The sequence below is a fragment of the Artemia franciscana genome, chromosome 11 (assembly GCF_032884065.1).
Source record: "Artemia franciscana chromosome 11, ASM3288406v1, whole genome shotgun sequence".
Lineage (NCBI taxonomy): Eukaryota > Metazoa > Arthropoda > Branchiopoda > Anostraca > Artemiidae > Artemia > Artemia franciscana.
Window position 1 is genome coordinate 13,724,012 of NC_088873.1, and position 21,565 is coordinate 13,745,576.

A 21,565-nucleotide genomic window follows, 5' to 3' on the forward strand; every position below is an offset into this window, starting at 1 on the left:
ACTTACATTTGACAAACAAAATTTACAAAAAACGACTCCAATTGCGATTCTTTTTCATCCACATTGTTGACCAACAAAACCTTTGTTGGTCCCCAGAGCACGCTTGTGGATCAACAATGTCTCCCCAGAACTGATTATTGATCAACATTGTTGACCAACAATGTTTCCAGAAAAGGCCTATAATTCCATAAATAAGTGACAAAACAAGCATTGTTTCTCAGATAGTAAGACTACATGAATTTCGGAATGATTCGCAACGAAAATGAGGAATCTCCCCCTCCTCCCTTCGTATAAGCATACGATCACAGAACCACAAACTTTCATGCAAAACCCAAAATCTCTGTACAAGGATTGCATCTGAAATCTTTAAAAATTACAGAATCTCCTAAAACTGAATGACACAAAATCAGCAGAATATAAATATTATCATCTTGAAAACATTACAAAAAAGAATATGTTTGTATTTGCAAGATAGGGAAATGAGCAGCATTTACTGTCTAAAGAGATAACAAATTTACAAAAAAAAGAACTATTTACTATTCCTCAGTTTCTTGTTCGCTTTCCTGCCAAATCCAAAATCTTCCTTCTGCCGCGCTTATAAAACAGTTCTTGGTTGGATGGTAAGCAATTGAATGGACAATCCTTGCACCTTCATGTCTTAATCTATGGGTTATCGTTCCGTCAATAAGTGACCAAAAATAAACACATCCATCCTCAGATCCTGAGACTACATGAGTATCGGAATGGTTCGTACATGAATCGATCTTAAATTGATTATGAGTATGGCCTTTGTATCTATAAAAGTAAAAAATTTCAGAAAGGGTTAAAATTAAAGTCCCTATAACACAACAATATTATCGCACAAGGGGAGGGGTGCTAAAAAACAGATACTATGGTTGAGAAAAAACTTAAGATTTTGCAATATTATATTTATTCAATATTATACATTTTAAAAAAAAACATGATATTTGGAATTCTAATTATTCATATACGTCTCTATATACAACAAAATACTATTGTGCAGGAGAGAACTCAACAAGAGCTAAAAGCTCATATGGCACGAGGTCGGAAGAGCCAGGAGCCAAGAGCTCATATGGCGTGAGCTCAAGCAGAATTCTAAGAATCAACAGATTGATTTAAAAGGACAATCAGAGGCTTAATGCCGGTCGAGGTTTAAAATAAGAGTTCTGAGACACAAGGTCCTTCTAAATATCAAAATTCATTAAGATCCGATCACCCACTCGTAAGTTAAAAACCTCATTTTTTCTAATTTTTCCTCTCCTTTCAGCCCCCCCAGATGGTCGAAACGGGAAAAACAATATCAAATCAATTTGTGCAGGTCCCTGACATGCCTACCAATTTTCATCGTCCTAGCACATCCAGAAGCACCAAACTCGCCTAAGCACTGGACCTCCCTAACTCCCCCAAAGAGAGCGGATCCAGTCGGTTACGTCAATCACGTATCTGCGACCTTTGCTTATTCTACCCACCAAGTTTCATCCCGATCTCTCGCCCCTAAACGTTTTCCAAGATTTCTGGTTCCCCCTCAAAATCCCCCCATTGTCACCAGCTCTGGTAGAGATTTCAAATAAAAGCTCTGAGACATGAGTTCCTTCTAAATATTAAACTTAATAAAGATCTGGTTACCCGTTCTTAAGTTAAAAATACCTCAATTTTTCCGAATTAAAACACCACCCCACCCTCTTTTTTGAAAATCTCTCTCTACGAGGGGGGGGGGCTTCCCTGGACCCCTCTCCTATTAAGACCCCTATTACAGTAAATTCCTCCTGCATAAATTCTCCCCTGAAAACTTCCTGCGGGATAATTACACCTAGTAAATTATCTGTAACATAACTTTAATTCAATGAATTTTCAGAAAATTCGTTTGCAAATCATGCCAGAAATACTCTTCCTTGGAATATTATATGTATTCGATTTAAGATTTCACTAAGACGGTAGGGGATGGGTACAAGCCCTTAAGCCGACTTATTTAAACCTCTTAGTTGGACAGTTAGATACTAAATTAGCAACGACAGCATATATATAATAACAAATTTTTTGTACATTCGGACATTTTGCACAAGAAAATTTTTTTATGTCAGGGACTTGGTTCCAAATCAAGGTTCCATAGAATAAGGCTACTTACTTTAACAGTTAAAAAGTCTTGCATAGAACAGTATTATTCATACGAGAGCATATTCTAATATAGTTACTCTATTGATCATGTGCGTGATAGTTCGAAAAACTGCTGAGTATGCCAATGACAGGCCTACTAAATTATTTAAGATCAATTTAGATCAATTTGACAGTTTTTTCAGGCAATTTTTATTTTGTTTTACAGATATAATAAAAGGGAAAATATTCCAAAAACTGACATTTCAGCAGAAGGAGGACTATATGGTCAATTAGACAGCGATGGTCAGCAAAAACTGGAACAGACTATAGCCGTGAAGAAAGAGCATCTTTTCATGGTTTAAAGGTCATTGAAGGGCCAGGAAAACTTAGTGATGATGAAGGATTTAAAGAACTACTTAATGAAATTTACATAGTCAACGTTTTTCATTTTGCTACCAATCTCTTCCAGATAAATGACCACTAGTAAGTTATTTCCAAGTTCCTAGACAGTTAACCGTCTCTGTAGGACAAGAAAAGATGTTGGAAATTTTTGGTTCTTAGTAATATACATTCTACCACTTACGAACAAAAGATACTTAGTTGGCGAAGTGGGGCTCTGAGGCCTTTTTTTTATCTCTCTCAACTCGACTCGCTTTGGTCAGTATCTCTAATCTCCTACCCTCACATGAGAATTTTTTCAGTGTTTCCTTCTTCTTTTTTGTGTGTGTGTGTGTCAGGTAGGGGGGGGGGGGGGATCAATAATCTATAAGTTTTGCATTGTTCCAAAATTTATCTTTCAAATTCTCAAATTTGTAGTTTTATTATGCATACACTGACTAGCACACATAGAAAAAGATATATTTGACATAACACAAGTCAAGATACGCCACCTTTTTTCATCTCCCTCCAATCTTTAAACGTCTCCGGTTGCAGCCCCCCCCCCCCTCTTTGCTTCTCCTACTGCACTCTGCAGCTCAGGCCGTCAATTCTTGCACGCTTGCTATCTTAGTGTTATATTTCCCTGAATTTAATTAATTTTTCTGTAGTCTGTAATTTGGGGAGTTTCGTCTTATTAACATTCAATGGCGTCTAGTTTTGACGCCTCTGAGGATCTATTACCGTACCTAGATTACCCCCTCCACAGATAAAAAAAAGTTTGAGGGGCATTTTCATTGAAAAATCTATTTGTTCGGTATTTCTGTTGTAAAGTAATTTTTACCGTTCTGTGAAGTAACTATCTATGTTCTCTTTAAAGTATATTCTATTTTATCTCTTCTCTTCTTTGCTGTCCCATGATAGCGTTGCTGACAATATAGGGTTCGGCCGTTAGATCTATGTCAATAACCCGGAAGAGTTTATACTTTTTTTTACCAAAGTTTGTAGAATTCCCTAAAGTTTACACTGTTGAAAAAAGGTTAAAGAAACATAACTTTTGTTTCTCAGAAATTACAAAACTGTCGTTTCTAGTGCACAGGCCTTTATGTAGCAAATGCATGGTATGATGGCAGAGGGTTTTGTGGTTAGTATCTTAATTCATGGGCTACCATATCTAGAATTTATTGGTGATGGAGATTCTAGTGTACATCAACGCCTTATAGAGCGCGTGACCTATGGAAAGGAAATTGTGAAGCATGAATGTTCTAACCATGTTACTAAGAATTTTACTCGGGATTTATACAGCCTCGCAAAAAATAAAAACCAATTCTACAAAATCTTAACAAAGAGCTGCATGTCAAGTCTTACTAAAAATCTTCGTGGTGCAATAAAAAAGAACCGAGAAGATGGGGGTTTTGTAGACAATTTAAAAAATCTACTAAGAAATGTGCCGTCTCATGTATTTGGGGACCACAAAAAATATTCTTCTGGGTGCAGCAAATCAGGCAATGTTGTAGGGAAATTGTCAAGAGTTCCTACAATGGTTAGAGAACCAGTCAATGACAATCTTCAAAAAGTCATTCACAAAGCCCCCAGCCTATTGATCGAGGCCACGACAAATATAGCAGAAACTTTTACGAGAATTGTTGTCAAATTCTTAGGTCACTAACAGGTTTGCCGTTCCAAGCGAAATTCCCATACAGTGCGTGTGACAGCAACAGCTCTATATAAATAAAAATGTAGTGTCCTTCTGTCCACCTTCTGTCCGTTACGCTATCTTCTTCTATATATCTATATATATAAAAATAAGTGGTATGTCTGTTAAGTCTGTTACACTAAGTCTGTTACGCCAGATTATATCTTCTACTAGCTGTTGGGGTAACACCTAGTTGGTGGGGCGCTTCACGCCCCCCAAGCCCCCCCGCGCGAGTAAGTCGTTACGCACCATATTAGTTACGCGCCATTGTAGTTGTGTCCCTGTGTCCCACCTGTGAATATAGATAGATTTATATATGTGTTTCAAACTACGTAAAAATTGCGAATATACAACATTCTTGGCTTTCCCATTGTCTGTGCATATACAAAGCCGTATGTACTAATAATGACGTCATATGCAAACGCTCTTTTTACAAACAAACAAACATGCATACACACAACTCGTTTTTATATAGATAGATAGATAGATAGATACAATACAAATTAACTGCGTAAAACTTGCGAATATACAACATTCTTCGCTGTCCAATTGTCGCTGCATATAAATAGATTGTCAGGTTTACCGACCCTCGAACATGCAACGTACAATTGTCCATGGGAAAAACAATCAGTATTAAGATCTATACCACATTTTTCTAATGATTGACCTTGAGCTTTGTTAATGGTGATTGCAAATGCTAATCGAATTGGGAATTGCAATCTTTTAAATTGAAAAGGCAGATCCGTTGGAATCATGGGAATGCGAGGAATAAGAACAGCCTCACCCTCAAAAGGCCATGTCAAGATTGTGGCCTCTATTAGGTTTTCCATTGTTTTTTTACGGCAAGTCGCGTGCCATTGCAAAGCTTTGGTGGGTTGATATTTCTTAAAAGTATTATTGGTACGCCTATTTTTAGTTGTAGCACGTGTGGTGGAAACCCTGAAAGATCCACGGAATTTAAAAATTCAGATGGATAATTAACCGCTTCATTTGGTTCCAAAACTGTGTCGACTCACTTGTAAAGGACTGCCTGGTCTCGAATCTTGGTCAAAACAATATTGTTGATTTCGTGGACGTCTATATTTTTGGGTGCGAGAATCGCTCTTTCACTTAGCCATTTATTATTTTTATAATTTTTTAGAATATTCGGAAATACTTTTTCAATCAATTCATTTTTGGACGTCACTAAATTACAGAAATCAGCAGGTAGTTGTATACGTCCTGAAATTGAGTCTACTGGGAGCTTTCTGTTTCCAATTGCCAGCAATTGATCTGAAAATGTTTGACCAGAGTCATCGTTTTGCAATCGGACACGCATATTTGTAGTTAATTTTAATGTTTTTACGTGTGCCCATTAATTAGAATTTTTCAGGCAAGCATTCATTTCGTCTGCAGAAGTTGATCTAGGTATTATAGGTAATGTTTGCCTGAAATCTCCCGCAAGCAATAAAAAAGTGCTGCCAAAGGGTTTCGACTTCCCTCGCAAATCTTTCAAGCATTGATCCAGAGCCTCGAGCGATTTTTTGTGTGCCATTGTGCACTCATCCCAAATAATAAGTTTGCATTGCTGCAATACTTTACCCATCCCAGATGATTTGGAAATATTGCACGTGGGAGTTTCTGTAGAATGCAAATCCAGAGGCAATTTCAAAGCGGAATGAGCAGTTCTTCCACCAGGCAGCAATGTTGCGGCTATTCCGGACGACGCAATTGCCAACGCTATATCATTTTTTGATCGAATTGATGCCAGAATCAGTTTTATCACAAACGTTTTACCAGTACCTCCTGGCGCATCCAAAAAGAAAATTTCTCCAACGTTGTTATCGACACAATGCATTATCGTATCATAAATGTGTTTTTGTTCCGACGTTAACTTGGAAATGTTATTTCGTACATACGACAATAGATCACTCGTACTGTAACTTTGTTCACGATCCAATTCTACACATGTCGAAACAGCAGCGATACGGTTAGGTGAAGGCATTCCCAAATCCTGAAGAGGTTTGTTTGCCATACGTACGCACTAATCTTCTATAATAACTAAAGTGTAGTTATAAATTTCTGATGTAAAATCAAAAGTCATATCTGACGTCTCTAACTGTTTTCGATGGAGTATATCTTCGGACATTTTTGACTTATATTTTTCCCATAACTCTGTAGGAGCTGATGGAGAGCAAGTTGTTAAAATGATGCCAAACAATGCACGAATTTCACTTGGGGTTGACGTTTCGCACGCGTCATTGATGCAGTTATCCCAGTGTTGGTCATTCTCCAATAAATTCAGAGCTTGGCATGCACTACGGTAAGTGTCATGTATAGTACCGTTTACAGTTCTCAAATACTCAAAGGATGTCGGACCGGGTACATTCACCAAAAGCAGGCGTAGAAAGAAGCATTCATGTTGATTGGGGTGAACGGTGTAGAGTCTTCCTATCATGGTATCTTTGAAGATGGTAGGTTACCCTTCGACTGACTTACCCTGTTTTCGACGTTCAAATACTTTATTTTTAGTATTCCACGTGCAATACGAAGGCACTTCAGTATACAGCAGTTTTTTTTGCAAAAGAATCATTTTTGCAAAGCGAAAAGAAACCGGTTAACTTTGTATCCGGTGGATACAGGGCTCTTTGTTGCACGTTGGTTTCCGAGAAATAAACACGTTGACCATTCTGTAAATGTACCGCTAAGTGAACAACAGCTGGACTACGTTCATGTATCGGAAATGAAAGAATTCGCCAAACAGCTTCATTACTGCTTATGTATCTTCCAGCCTGATATTGTACCATTTCGTCGATATCTTTGATTTCGGGCTGCAAGCCAAAAACTGCCATGTCACTGCCTTTGTTGACGTATTTACATATGTATTTGATTGCCTTTACGGAGTTACAGTATTCAACGTTTATGTGTGCATTAAATGTTTTTGATAATAATGGGGAATATGGAACAACCCACTGGTTATCTACTTCGATGGTGGTACCATTACGCTTCTTTATTATTGCTGTTTTACCGCCATCTTCAGTAGATCTTCTTCTATATTGTGGGTAACCATCATTGCCAGTAATTGTGTTGGATACTAAAAGTCGAGGATATTGCTTTGTGCACCTTCCTTTGGCCATGCATGGTGAATTTTCGTTCAGTGCACCGCAAGGTCCATGTATCATATTTTTTACAATAATATCATGTAACCCCATATCGACATTTTCATCAGGTATTTCAGCGGAAATCACATCATCAATTTCGTTCGAAGTAATTTTTTTATGTAGCCAGATTAGTATATGTGCGTGTGGCAAACCTCGTTTTTGCCACTCCACTGAGTACATCCAGCATCGCACTGACCCAAACACTTCAAGTTTTACTATGTAGTTTATCAGTGATTTCAACTTTTGCCGGAAGACACGGGCCGTAATGTCATGTCTATGAACCGCCGATTGTCCTTGAAGTAAAAGCTGCAGTATCTCGTCCAAAGATTGATTACATGTAAATGTAATAAATAAATCTGGACGACCATAGAGATGAACATACGCAATAGCATCTTGAGCATATTCATGCATATGACGGGGACTGCTAGCATATGACGAAGGAAAAATTGTTAATCTTCCAACGTTTGTGGTATTACCGTCATTTATAACTGCATCTCGCAAATGAATGTATTGTTCAGAGCGGAGCTTGGTCTGATTCAGGCGGATATATAGCAAACGTTCTGATTCAATTTTAGCATACATATCAACGACGAATTGGTGAAACAATTCACGGCATTTTAAAATATAGTTTTCTTCATCCTACCGAATTATTAGTCTATAGGAATAATAATGCATTGCACTGCATTTCTTATTCATTTCTTTGTTAGTGGCTGGATTCATCAATTTAATATTAAAATGATAGCCGTCGGCTCCATCCCAAAAAATGATAGGATATTGTTTATCACCGACCATAACGATTGCCACTTCGTCGATAGTTGGAGCATTTGTATCTACGCACATGTTGGCCAGGAGGCGTTTTGTCAGCAGAAATAACAATTTTATGCGTATAAGTAGGCATCAAATCGATGGCTGTTTTGAACAGACGCACTAAATTATTATTTTCGTGGAAAAGATGTTGCAATTGGGAAACGATTGTCCTTTCAACGTTGGGAGAAATTTCGCAACGTGCATTCAATTCAGAATTTCTATCACTGATGAAGTACAATTGTAAAAATTTATGATTCTCGCCTGAGAATGGTAGAAGGGACCCTGCTCTATGATAAATTTGCCCTTTTACTTTGACAGTAGACATAAATTGATCTCGATTTGGGCTCCAAACGACGTCATTTGGAAACATGAGTTATATTTTCTGATTTGTTTCAAAAAACGCTTAGATTCTGACGTAGTTCCAGTAAGGAAAGTCTTCAATGGCTCTGGTGGTGCAGCCAATAGAGGAAGTTTAACTTTTCCTGAGGCGCAACACATTCCCATTGTTTCACCATTGAATTTCAAGGCCTTGCAATAGGGAAAAATTTTAGACATAGTCCCGATTTGAACACATCTACTCAAGCTATAATCATCGACTGGGCTGTACCTGAATGCCAGGCGATAACTTTCAGGTTGCTCTGATTCCTCGGCACGCTTTCTTTTCTTACTTTCTCTATCAGCAGCAAGCCTGATTTCTTGCTGTTCTTGTGATTCCTCGGCACGCCTTCTTTTTTCACTTTCTCTTTTAGCAGCAAGTCTGCTTTCGTGTTGCTCTGGTAGTTCCTCGGCACGCTTTCTGTTCTTTCTTTCTCTATCAGCCTCAAGTCTGTTTCCTTGCTGTTCTTTTGATTCCTCGGCACGCTTTCTTTTCTGACTTTCTCTATCAGCAGCAAGTTTTTTGGCATAGACTCTTTGAGCATCTTCCTCGGCTGTTGCCATTGTAAGTTCATCAGTCATTTTGAAGTTAAACATTAATAGATTTCTACGTGAACGCATGTCTTATATATCTTTAATGACGTCACCGTCATAACAAAAATGACGACAACTAACTTCATGACGTCAGTCAACACACAAACATGACGTCACCTGACAGACACATCCACAGACAACTTATTTTTATATATATAGAAGATATATATAAAAACAAATTGTATGTATTTTTGTGTTGAGGGTTTGCATATGACGTCTGAAAAATAAAGAAGAAAAAGAAAACTGAAACTAAAAATGTAAAAACTGGGAATTGCATAAATATTTCAATATATTTTTACAATAGATTAAAGTAATTCGAAAACCTTAAAACAGATACTTAAAATATTGAGGTTTATTATAAATTGTTGAGCTTTAGCATGCTTGGCACGTGAAGATTTTTCAAACTGTCAATGTTAGAATGAACATTGAGAAATTCAAAAAATTAAACTGAAACTAAAAATATAAAAACTGGGAATTGCATAAATATTTCAAAATATTTTGACAATAGATTAAAATAATTCGAAAACCTTAAAACAGATACTTAAAATTTGAGGTTTATTATAAATTTTTGAGCTTTAGCATGCTTGGCACGTGAAGATTTTTCCAACTGTCAATGTTAGAATGAACATTGACAAATTGAAAAACACTGAAAAAGATAGAATGTTACCTAAAAGCAAAACCAGGCTTGCGGTTCAAAGAGAAAGGGCCAGATTAGGAATGTGCAATTTACGTCAACGAAGGCGTGTCGAGGAACTACCAGAGCAATGCGAAACCAGACTTGCTGCTGAAAGAGAAAGTAAAAAAGAAGGCGTGTAGAGGAATCACAAGAGCAACGTGAAAACAGGCTTGCGGCTTCAAGAGATAATGCCAAAAGAAAACGGGCCGAGGAATCACAAGAGCAACGTGAAAATTATTGCATGGCATTCAGGTACAGCCCACTCGATGATTATAGTAGATGGGTTCAAATCCGGACTATGTCTAAAATTTGTCCCTACTGCAAGCCCTTGAAATTTAATGGTGAAACAATGGGAATGTGTTGCGCCTCAGGAAAAGTTAAACTTCCTCAACTGGCTGCACCCCCAGAGCCACTGAAGACTTTGCTTACTGGAACTACGTCAGAATCTAAGCGTTTTTTATCAAACATCAGGAAGTATGACTCATGTTTCCAAATGACGTCGTTTGGTGCCCAAATCGAAAATCAAGATGAACTTATACCTACTTTCAAAGTAAAAGGGCAAATCTATCATAGAGCAGGGTCCCTTCTACCATTCTCAGGTGAGAATCATAAATTTTTACAACTGTACTTCATCAGTTATAGCAATTCTGAATTGAATGCACGTTGCAAAATGTTTCCCGACGTTGTATCGTTTCCGGATTACAACTTCTTTTCCACGAAAATAATGATTTAGTGCGTCTGTTCAAAACAGCCATCGATTTGATGCCTACTGATACGCATAAAAAATTGTTATTTCCGCTGACAAAACGCCTACTGGCGAACTTGTGCGTAGATACAATGCTCCAACTATCGACGAAGTGACAATGGTTGTGGTGGGTGATAAGTTTTTAACTCGAGATATTATTCTTCATAACCGAAACGCTCAGTTGGTAAGAATTGCTGAAACTCATCGATGCTACGATGCCTTACAATATCCTATTATTTTTTGGGATGGAGCCGACGGCTATCACTTTAATAATAAATTGATAGATCCATCCACTAATAAACAAACGGATAAGAAATGCAGCGCAATGAATTATTATTCCTATAGACTAATGATTCGTCACAATGAAGATAATTATATTTTAAAATACCGTCAATTGTTTCACCAATACATCGTTGATATGTACGCAAAGATTGAATCAGAACGTTTGCTATTTATCCGTCTGAGTCAGACCAAGCTCCGCTCTGAACAATACATTCATTTGCGAGATGCAGTTGTAAATACCAGTAATACCACTAACGTTGGAAGATTAACGATTTTACCTTCGTCATATGCTGGCAGTCCCCGTCACATGCATTAATATGCTCAAGATGCTATTGCGTATGTTCGTCTCTATGGTCGTCCAGATTTATTTATTACATTTACCTGTAATCAATCTTAGGACGAGATACAGCAGCTTTTACTTCAAGGACAAACGGCGGTTCATAGACATGACATTACGGCCCGTGTCTTCCGGGAAAAGTTGAAATCACTGATAAACTACATAGTAAAACTGAAAGTGTTTGGGTCAGTGCGATGCTGGATGTACTCAGTGGAATGGCAAAAACGAGGATTGCCACACGCACATATACTAATCTGGCTACATGATAAAATTACTTCTAATGAAATTGATGATGTGATTTCCGCTGAAATACCTGATGAAAATGTCGATAAGGGCTTATATGGTATTGTGGTAAAAAATATGATACATGGACCTTGCGGTGCACTGAACGAAAAATCACCATGCATGGCCAAAGGAAGGTGCACACAGCAATATCCTCGGCTTTTAGTACCCAACACAATTACTGGCAATGATGGTTACCCACAATATAGAAGAAGATCTACTGAAGATGGTGGTAAGATAGCAATAATAAAGAAGCGTAAAAGTACCACCATCGAAATAGATAACCAGTGGGTTGTTCCATATTCCCCTTTATTATCAAAAACATTTAATGCACACATAAACGTTGAATACTGTAACTCCGTGAAGGCAATCAAATACATATGTAAATACGTCAACAAAGGCAGTGACATGGCAGTTTTTGGCTTGCAGTCCGAAATCAGTGATATCGATGAAATCGTACAATATCAGGCTGGAAGATACATAAGCAGTAATGAAGCTGTTTGGCGAATTCTTTCATTTCGGATACATGAACGAAGTCCAGCTGTTGTTCACTTAGCGGTACATTTACAGAATGGTCAACGTGTCTATTTTTCGAAATCCAACGTGCAACAAAGAGCCCTGAATCCACCGGATACAACGTTAACTGCTTTCTTTTCGCTATGCCAAAATGATTCTTTTGCAAAAAACTGCTGTATACTGAAGTGCCTTCATATATACGTGGAATACTAAAGATAAATCATTTGAACGTCGAAAACAGGGTAAGTCAGTCGAAGGTCAACCTACCATCTTCAAAGATACCACGATAGGAAGACTCTACACCATTCACCCCTATCAACATGAATGCTTCTTCCCACGCCTGCTTTTGGTGAATGTACCCGGTCCGACGTCCTTTGAGTATTTGAGTATTTGAGAACTGTAAACGGTACTATACATGACACTTACCGTAGTGCATGCCAAACTCTGAATTTATTGGAGAATGACCAACACTGGGATAACTGCATCAATGACGCGTGCGAAACGTCAACTCCAAGTCAAATTCGTACATTGTTTGGAATCATACTAACAACTTGCTCTCCTTCAGTTCCTACAGAGTTATGGGAGAAATTTAAATCGAAAATGTCCGAAGATATAGTCCATCGAAAACGGTTAGAGACGTCAGATATGACTTTTGATTGTACATCGGAAATTTATAACTACATTTTAGTTATTATTGAAGATTTGTGCTTATGTATGGCAAACAAACCTCTTCAGGATTTTATGCCTTCACCTAATCGTACCGCTGCTGTTTCGACACGTGTAGAATTGGGTCGTGAACAAAGTTACAACACGAGTGATCTGTTGTCGTATGTACAAAATAATATTTCTAAGTTAACGTCTGAGCAAAAAGACATTTATGATACGATAATGCATTGTGTCGATAACAAAGTTGGAGAAATCTTCTTTTGGGATGCACCAGGTGGTACTGATAAAACGTTTATGATAAAACTGATTCTGGCATCAATTCGATCAAAAAATGATATAGCGTTGGCAATTGAGTCGTCCGGAATAGCCGCAACGTTGCTCCCTGGTGGAAGAACTGCTCATTCCGCTTTGAAATTGCCTCTGAATTTGCAATGTTACCACAGGATGGTTTGAACTCATATCTTTCAGTTAAAGAAGACAATCCATCAACCACTCGACTATAGCAACTGTTAATAAAAGATGTATTACTGAGCATATGATTAATATGAAGCCATAGAGAAACTTAAGACAAGTAGGAACTATGACATTTTCTGTCGTAAATCATGTTAGACAAAAGAGTGACGAGTCTACCGTACATTATTATTAGTTTTTTATGCCCCTCTCCCTACATTATAAGGACGTAGAAACTTCGGAGGGGTCTCAATTGAACAATAGCCTTAGGCTCTAGTCCACTTTTTAGGGTTCAAAACTGACATGAGGGAAACCATCCCTCCTCCTGTATCGTGTCTACCTCTTGGACTCTTGTTCAACCATGGCATCAGATAAGAATTTTTAAACAGCCATTTCCATTAAAACGATGAAAAGTACGTGATATATTATTCCAGCGGCGGGAAGGGGCATGAATCCCATGGATTAGAAACAAGCACTCTATATTACTCGAATGGTCTTCACAAATAACATGTTAGTAGAAAAAGTGGGCGTGCTGCACCTTTTTAAGACCTGAGCCAACCAGAATTGAAATTGAAATAATTGAACAAGGAAATAGGGCTCATGAGCCGTCCATCGCCAGCTTTTTAACAGAAATGTGATTGTCTTGTTTGTTGTTAAAACCTGAATCGTGGGAGAAATTTAGATCTGTTGTTTAGGATTGGAGGCATAAACTATGTCAATTAAACCTCCAAATCTTTCCTTTTTATGAATAGTTTTTATAGCAGAAAGGTAGACATGTCCCACCTTATTTAAGTTAGAATTGTGGAAGGATTTTCGTGATTGAAAGGAGAAAAGATGACCCGTGGAAACTAGATGCAAACATGAGGTTAGTCTTGATCCTTTACCAAAACGGGAAAAGTCTAAGCGTCAGATTGACTTGTTTCAAAAACGAAACAAATACAAACTGCAGAACTTTGCAGCCATCTCGGTTGCAGCAGTAGCTGCAACCAAGTAAAAGACGAACCTCTGCCAATAGTAGCACAAAATTAATCATTTACAAACCAAGTCGAATCGAAATAAAAGGTACACCACTGGAATCGCCATGACCGAAAACCCTGTTAAGGAAACTTGAAGTCCCCTGGCTTGAACAACAGGGAAAATCTGTGTTTGGCATGGGAAGCACTGATTTTTTTTATGGGAAGAACTGTTCAAGGGTTCATTTCAAACAAAATTGCTATATTTAGTATCTTCTGTAAATAAAAAAACAAATATTTAAAATAAAATCAATTTTTGACAAAATGGCGTCATAATCATAGATTACAACCATAAAAGAAGAATACTTTAAAACTACCCAGGATCGCGATGACAACGTAGTTCGTTCTTTACTAGTCCTGCTAAGAACAAGAACTAAGAGCTCATATGGCACTTGTGACGAGGTCGGAAGAGCCAAGAGCTCATATGGTATGAGGTCTAGCACAATTCTGAGAATCAATAGATTGCTTTAAAAGGAAAATCAGAGGCTTAATACCGGTCGGGATTTAAAATAAGAGCTCTAAGTCGCGAGGTCCGTCTAAATATCAAAATTCATTAAAATCCGATCACCTACTCCTAAGTTAAAAATACCTCAATTTTTCTAATTTTTTCTTTCCCTTCAGTCCCCCAGATGATCGAATCGGGGGAAACGACTTTATCAAGTCAATTTGTGCAGCTTCCTGACACGCCTACCAATTTTCATCGTCCTAGTAGGTCCAGAAGCACAAAACTCGCCAAAGCACTGAACCCCACCACCTAACTCCCCCAAAGAGACCGGATCCAGTCCGATTACATCAATCACCTATCTACAACATTTATAAGCGTTTTCCAAGATTTCTGGTTTCCCCCTCCAAATCCCCCCAATGTCAACATATCTGGTTGGGATTTGAAATAAGAGCTCTGAAACATGAGTTCCTTCTAAATATCAGATTTCATCTAGATCCGGTCACCCGTTCTTAAGTTAAAATTACCTCAATTTTTCTAATTTTTCCATATTAACAACCCCCAGCTTCCCCAAAGAGAACGGATCCGTACCAATTATGTCAATCTCGTTGTGCTTATTCTTCCCATCAAGTTTCATCCCGATCTCTCCACTCTAAGCGTTCTCCAAAATTTCCAGTTTCCAAGATTTCTGTTTCCCCCTCCAGCCCTCTATGTCTCCGGATCCGATTCGAACTGAAAATAGAGCATCTGAAACATATGATTCTTCTATATATCAAGTTTCATTAAGATCCGATCACCCATTCGTAAGATACCTCGATTTTCACGTTTTCTAAAAATTCAGAATTCCCCCTCCAACTCCCTTCAATGTCACCGGGTCTGGTCGGGATTTAAAATAAGAGTTCTACAGCATAAGATCCTTCTAGATATCAAATTCCATTGCGATCTGATCACCCGTTCGTAAGTTACAAATGCCTCATTTTTTTCTAATTACTCTCCCCCCCCCCAAATCCACCAAAGAGAGCGGATCTGGTCCGGTTGTCAGTCACCTATCTTGAACTTGTGCTTATTCTTTCCACCAAGTTTCATCCTGATCTCTCCGCTTTAAGCGTTATCCAAGATTTCCACCACCACCCCCCTAATGACACTGGATCCGGTCGGGATTTAAAATAAGAGATTTGAGCTACGAGGTCCTTCTAAATATAAAATTTCATTAAGATATGATCACTCTTTCGTAAGTTAAAAATACTTCATTTTTTCTATTTTTTAGAATTACCCCCCCCCCCGTCACCACAACTCCTCCAAAGAGAGCAGATCCATTCCGGTTATGTCAATCCCGTATCTAGCACGTGTGCTTATTTTTCCCACCAAGTTTCATCCATCCCTCCACTCTAAGCGTTTTCCGAGATTTTAGGTTCCGCCCCCCTCAACTTTCCCTTCGCCGGATCCGGTCGGGATTTAAAATAAGAGCTCTGAGATATGATGTCCTTCCAAGCATCAAATTTCATTAAGATCCGGTCACTCCTTCGTAAGTTAAAAATACCTTATATTTCTAATTTTTCAGAGTTAACCCTCCCCCCGACTCCCCCAAAGAGAGCGGATCCGTTCCGGTTATGTCAACCTCGTATCTAGGACTTGTGCTTATTTTTTCCATCAAGTTTCATCCCGATCCCGCCACTCTAAGCGTTTTCCAAGATTTTAGGTTCCCTCATCGATTCCCCCCCAATGTCATCGGAACCAGTCGAGATTTAAAATAAGAGCTCTGAGACACGATATCCTTCCAAACTTCAAATTTCATTAAGATCCGATAACTTGTTCGTAAGTTAAAAATACCTCATTCTTTCTAATTTTTCCGAATTAACCCCCCCCCCCCCAACTCCTCCAAACAGAGCAGATCCGTTCCCATTAGGTCAATCATGTATCTAGGACTTCTGCTTATTTTCCCCACCAAGTTTCATCCCGATCCCTCTACTCTAAGCGTTTTCCAAGATTTTAGGTCCCCCTCCAATTCCCCCCATGTCACCGGATCTGGTCGGGTTTCAAATAAGAGCTCTGAGACACTATATCCTTCCAAACAACAAATTTCATTAAGATCCCATCACCCGTCCGTAAGTTAAAAATACTTCATTTTTCTATTTTTCCGAATTAACCGGCCCCCACTCCCCCCCCCCAGATGGTCAAATAGAGATAATGACTATTTCTAATTTAATCTGGTCCAGTCCCTGATATGCCTGCCAAATTTCATTGTCCTAGCTTACCTGGAAGTGCCTAAAGTAGCAAAACCGAGACAGACAGACAGACCGACAGAGAGACCGACAGAATTTGCGATCGTTATATGTCACTTGGTTAATGCCAAGTGCCATGAAAAACCAAAGGAGTTTTCCTGTATTTAATGTATATTAAATAAAAAATCCATTTTTTTTTAACTGAAAGTAAGGAGCGACATTAAAACTTAAAACGAACAGAAATTACTCCGTATATGAAAGGGGCTGTTCCCTCCTCAACGCCCCGCTCTTTACGCGAAAGTTTGACTCTTTTTCCCAACTCTACTTTTTAAAACAGTATCTGCCGAGGTTCGTATCTGTTCTTTTTCAATAATTTAGAAAGGGGTAAAATACAATTTATCTTCTTGTTGTCTATGAATTGAGACTTAACAGCCTTCAGGTTCTAATAGCTTTCATTGTTATCATTATTCTAATTTTTTATTCAAGCTCATCATTATTAAAGTTTTATAAAGCATATGCTTTCCCACAGACAGTGGGAAGTGAGACAGTGGGAAGTGGGAGTGTGGTTGCTTTCCCACACAAACAGGTAGTTTCCTACCATGGGCCCCTGCCCCCTTCCAGACTCTCTAGTAGATGATTCCTTCTGAAATGCAACAAGCCAAAAATTTTATGGATGTAATGAAGTAAAGAATTGTGTATATTATAGTGTAAATCTAAGACTGGTCTCTTCTGGCCCCTCAAGACTGGCCCAAAAACAAGCTACCAAGCATCTTAAGTTTCAATATTGGTGATGCCATAAATAAAACCAGCAGGTCACTGATATGCCTGGGCTTTCCTATGAGGAAGTAGACGTCCCCATAAAAAGGCAAACGTCACCTCTCATTCGCCACTTCTGTTCCCGTCTTGGGACGTCACATGGATCACTAGTTGCCAACACGAACTGTTTTAACCGTTTCTTGCTTGTTCAGTAGCATAATACTAATTGAACTCATGTCACGTGAGGCTCATTCTCCAGATACGCCAAGTTCCCTTTGAATCTCCCCCTTTAGCACAAAAATGCCGTTTTATCGAAGAAGTACCGTATTACGGACCATTTTCCAGTTGCTGAAAGAAGACTTGTTTAATTAAACAATTGCATAATAAATGCTAATCATCCGTTGGCTAGTCTGATTTTACAGTGTTTCATCAAAGTGTTAAGTTTTTCTTTCAATTTGTTATTTTTTATATATTCCGCCTTTATATTTCTTAATGACAAGTAATCGACCAATCAACAGCATTAAACTATAGGAGACAAATTGCAATAGTGGGCAAAATTGAAAGCTGTGTCCTCAAGAACCGACAACAAACATTGGCTTGAAGTTGATGCAATTGCAGCCAACTTCACCGTTACACTATGCATAAGAATAAATTAGTGCACATAGAATGGGTAAAGTTTTTTAGGAATTCAACTGATAAAAGTGAATTTTGGTTACTAACCAATTGTAAAAGAAAACTCAAATATAGATACAAATACTTAAGCTTCAGTACACAATGTAAGAATAATTTTGTCACACCATATGACATTCAAAAGCTTGCAACTACGGAAGGAATATAGATTTTCTTTTTTTTTTCACAGTAATAGTCAATTAAATATAGACTGTTAATATTTGCTGAAACCTGATAAGTAAAGAATCCTATTTTAATGATGGCCAAAGCTAGTATAAGAAAAACGTATAAATGCATGTTGTCCAGATTAAGGAAGAGTGCCCATTTTTGAGAGGGTTGCTTTAAAAGGAAAATCAGAAGCTTAATGCCGGTCGGGATTTAAAATAAGAGCTCTGAGTCACGAGGTCCTTCTAAATATCAAGATTCATTAGGATCTGATCACCCACTCATGAGTTAAAAATACCCCAATTTTTCTATTTTTCCTCTCCCTTCAGCCCCCCAGACAGAAAACGACTTTATCAAGTCAATTTGGGCAGCTCCCTGACACACCTACCAATTTTCATCGTCCTAACACGTCCAGAAGCACCAAACTCGCCAAAGCACTGAACCCCACCCCCTAACTCCCCCAAAGAGAGCGGATCCAGTCTGGTTACGTCAATCACGTATCTACGACATTTATAAGCGTTTTCCAAGATTTCCGGTTTCCCCCTCCAACTCCCTCCAATGTCAACAGATCTGGTTGGGATTTGGAAAAAGAGCTCTGAGACATGAGTTCCTTCTAAATATCAAATTTCATTAAGATCTCGGTCACCCGTTCTTAAGTTAAAATACGTTAATTTTTTTATTTTTTCCAAATAAACAACCCCCAGCTCCCCTAAAGAGAACGGATCCGTTCCAGTTATGCCAATCACATATCTATAACTTGTGCTTATTCTTCCCATCAAGTTTCATCCCGATCTCTCCACTCTAAGCGTTTTCCAAGATATCCGGTTTTCAAGATATCCGGTTTCCAAGATTTCCGTTTTCTGGATATCCAACTCCCTCCAATATCACCAGATCTGGTTGGGATTTAAAATAAGAGTTCTAAAGCACAAGATCATTCTAAATATCAAATTTCATTAAGATCTGACCACCCGTTCGTAAGGAACAAATACCTCATTTTTTCTAATTTTTCCGAATCAATTCCCCCCCCCCCCAACTCCACCAAAGAGAGTGGATCTGATCCTGTTATTTCAGTCACGTATCTTGGACTTGTACTTATGCTTCCCACCAAATTTCATCCTGATCTCTCCGTTTTCCAAGATTTCCGGTTCCCCCTCCCCCCAATGACACTGGATCCAGTCGGGATTTAAAATAAGATATCTGAGCTACGAGATCACTCCTTCGTAAGTTAAAAATACCTCATATTTTCTAATTTTTTAGAATTAATCCTCCCCCCGACTCCCCCAAAGAGATCGGATCCGTTACGGTTATGTCAATCACGTATCTAGGACTTGTGCGTTCCTGTTATGTCAATCAAGTATCTAGTACTTTTGCGTTCGGTTATGTCAATCACATATCTACGACTTGTGCTTATTTTCCCCACCAAGTTTCATCCCGATCCCTCCACTCTAAGCGTTTTCCAAGATTTTGGGTCCCCCCCCAACTCCCCCAGTGTCACTGGATTCGATCGTGGTTTAAAATAAGAACTCTGAGACACGATTTACTTCCAAACTTCAAATTTCATTAAGATCCGGTCACTCCTTGTAACCTAAAATACCTGATTTTTTCTAATTTTTCAGAATTAACCCTCCCCCCCAACTCCACCATACAGAGCAGATCCGTTCCAGTTATGTCAATCACGTATCTAGTACTTCTGCTTATTTTCCCACCAAGTTTCATCCCGATCCCTCCACTCTAAGCGTTTTCCAAGATTTTAGGTTCCCCCCTCCAACTCGCCCAATGTCACCAGATCTGATCGGGATTTAAAATAAGAGCTCTGAGACCCGATATCCTTCCAAACATCAAATTTCACCAAGATCCCATCACCCGTACGTGAGTTAAAAATACTTCATTTTTTCTATTTTTCCGAATTAACCGCCCCCCCCCCAGATGGTCAAGCCTGGAAAAAGACTATTTCTAATTTAATCTGGTCCGCTCCCTGATACGCCTGCCAAATTTCATCGTCCTAGATTACCTGGAAGTGCCTAAAGTAGCAAAACCGGGACAGACCGACAGACAGACAGACCGACAGAATTTACGATTGCTATATGTCCCTTGGTTAATACCAAGTGCCATAAAAACACTTCTCTCAGAATTTTAGAGAAAGTATATAACAACCCAAGCTTTTAAACAACCCCAAACTATAAAATCTAGAATAAACAGAAGCACATTTTGTAATATATATGCAACAGGTGAGGATACACAACTAAAGAAGAAAATATTTGAAATTACAGTTCGACAAAAAACAGCTAAATGAATCTTACTCTGACAAAAGTTCTCCACTGTCCTTGTCAATCAATCTTACAGTACTGTCAGAACAGCTACAAAGAATGCCTTGACCATCTTTAGTGAGTCTAACACTGGTAATTGAGTCTAGAAAACAAACATGAAAATTGATAAACTCCGAAATATAAGGAAACTCTTTCTTTTCTTTTGGCTTACAAGCGACCGTGAAATTTGACTGAATGAATTTCTCAGGAGGTATTATGTTAGTGAAAAGGTGGTTGGCAATCAGGGCGAGGCACTCCAGGAACTGCGAGTGGGAAGGGCGCTGTGGCCAAGATTTTAAGACAGTTGTGTCAGTCACTTGCTATTTTAAGCGATTGCAAGTTCAGGTTGTTTTCTTCTCTTTTTTTCTACTTAACTTTAGGTAGTTTTTTAAGTAGGTATTATAAGGATATATATCTCGACCTGATCGAAGAATCAATTTTATACCCTTTTGGTCTCCATTTTTGAAGGGACTATGCCAAGCATTTTTTTGTTAGACTCCCTTAGCCCCGAGACTTATGGACTTACTTACGACTTACGACTTACGAAATTTCAAACCCACCATAGACAATTTTTCTGGTCGTACCAGCCCCCATTTTCGCGAAACCAATGTTTTTTTCGATTTTTGCATCTGCATTGAGGTTTTCTAAGCGCAAGGACTTAAGGATACAAACTTCAAATCAATGAAAATAAAAAAAATAAAATAAAAAAAACTTCTGGTCCATTCTCTGAGCCCCATTTTTAGGGGGTGCGCAGGTAAAGCTTTTTCGTTCTTAGGTTCCCTTTTGTCCACGTAGTTACTGCTGTAATTTCAAACTAACCACGGACAAGCAAAGTTTTGGCCGAAATCATGGCCATAGCCTGTTATTATCCTCCATCGAACCGAAATAGCGTTTGTTCTTCTTGGCCCAAAGCACGACCCCTGGAAATTTTGAGCC

At 38.5% G+C, this 21,565-nt stretch overlaps 1 protein-coding gene across 1 annotated transcript in view; it reads right to left on the reverse strand.

The window, feature by feature from the left end:
• Positions 1 to 406: 406 nt before the first annotated feature.
• The window catches only part of LOC136032845 (WD repeat domain-containing protein 83-like), a 44,328-nt gene continuing 23,169 nt past the window's right edge, over positions 407 to 21,565 (reverse strand). Inside the window, exons 4-5 of the mRNA XM_065713255.1 lie at positions 20,624 to 20,732; positions 407 to 795 (exon numbers count right to left, since the gene is read on the reverse strand). Coding sequence (XP_065569327.1) covers positions 537 to 795; positions 20,624 to 20,732 — 368 coding nt within the window. The 3' untranslated portion in view covers positions 407 to 536. The remainder of the gene's footprint in view (positions 796 to 20,623; positions 20,733 to 21,565) is intronic.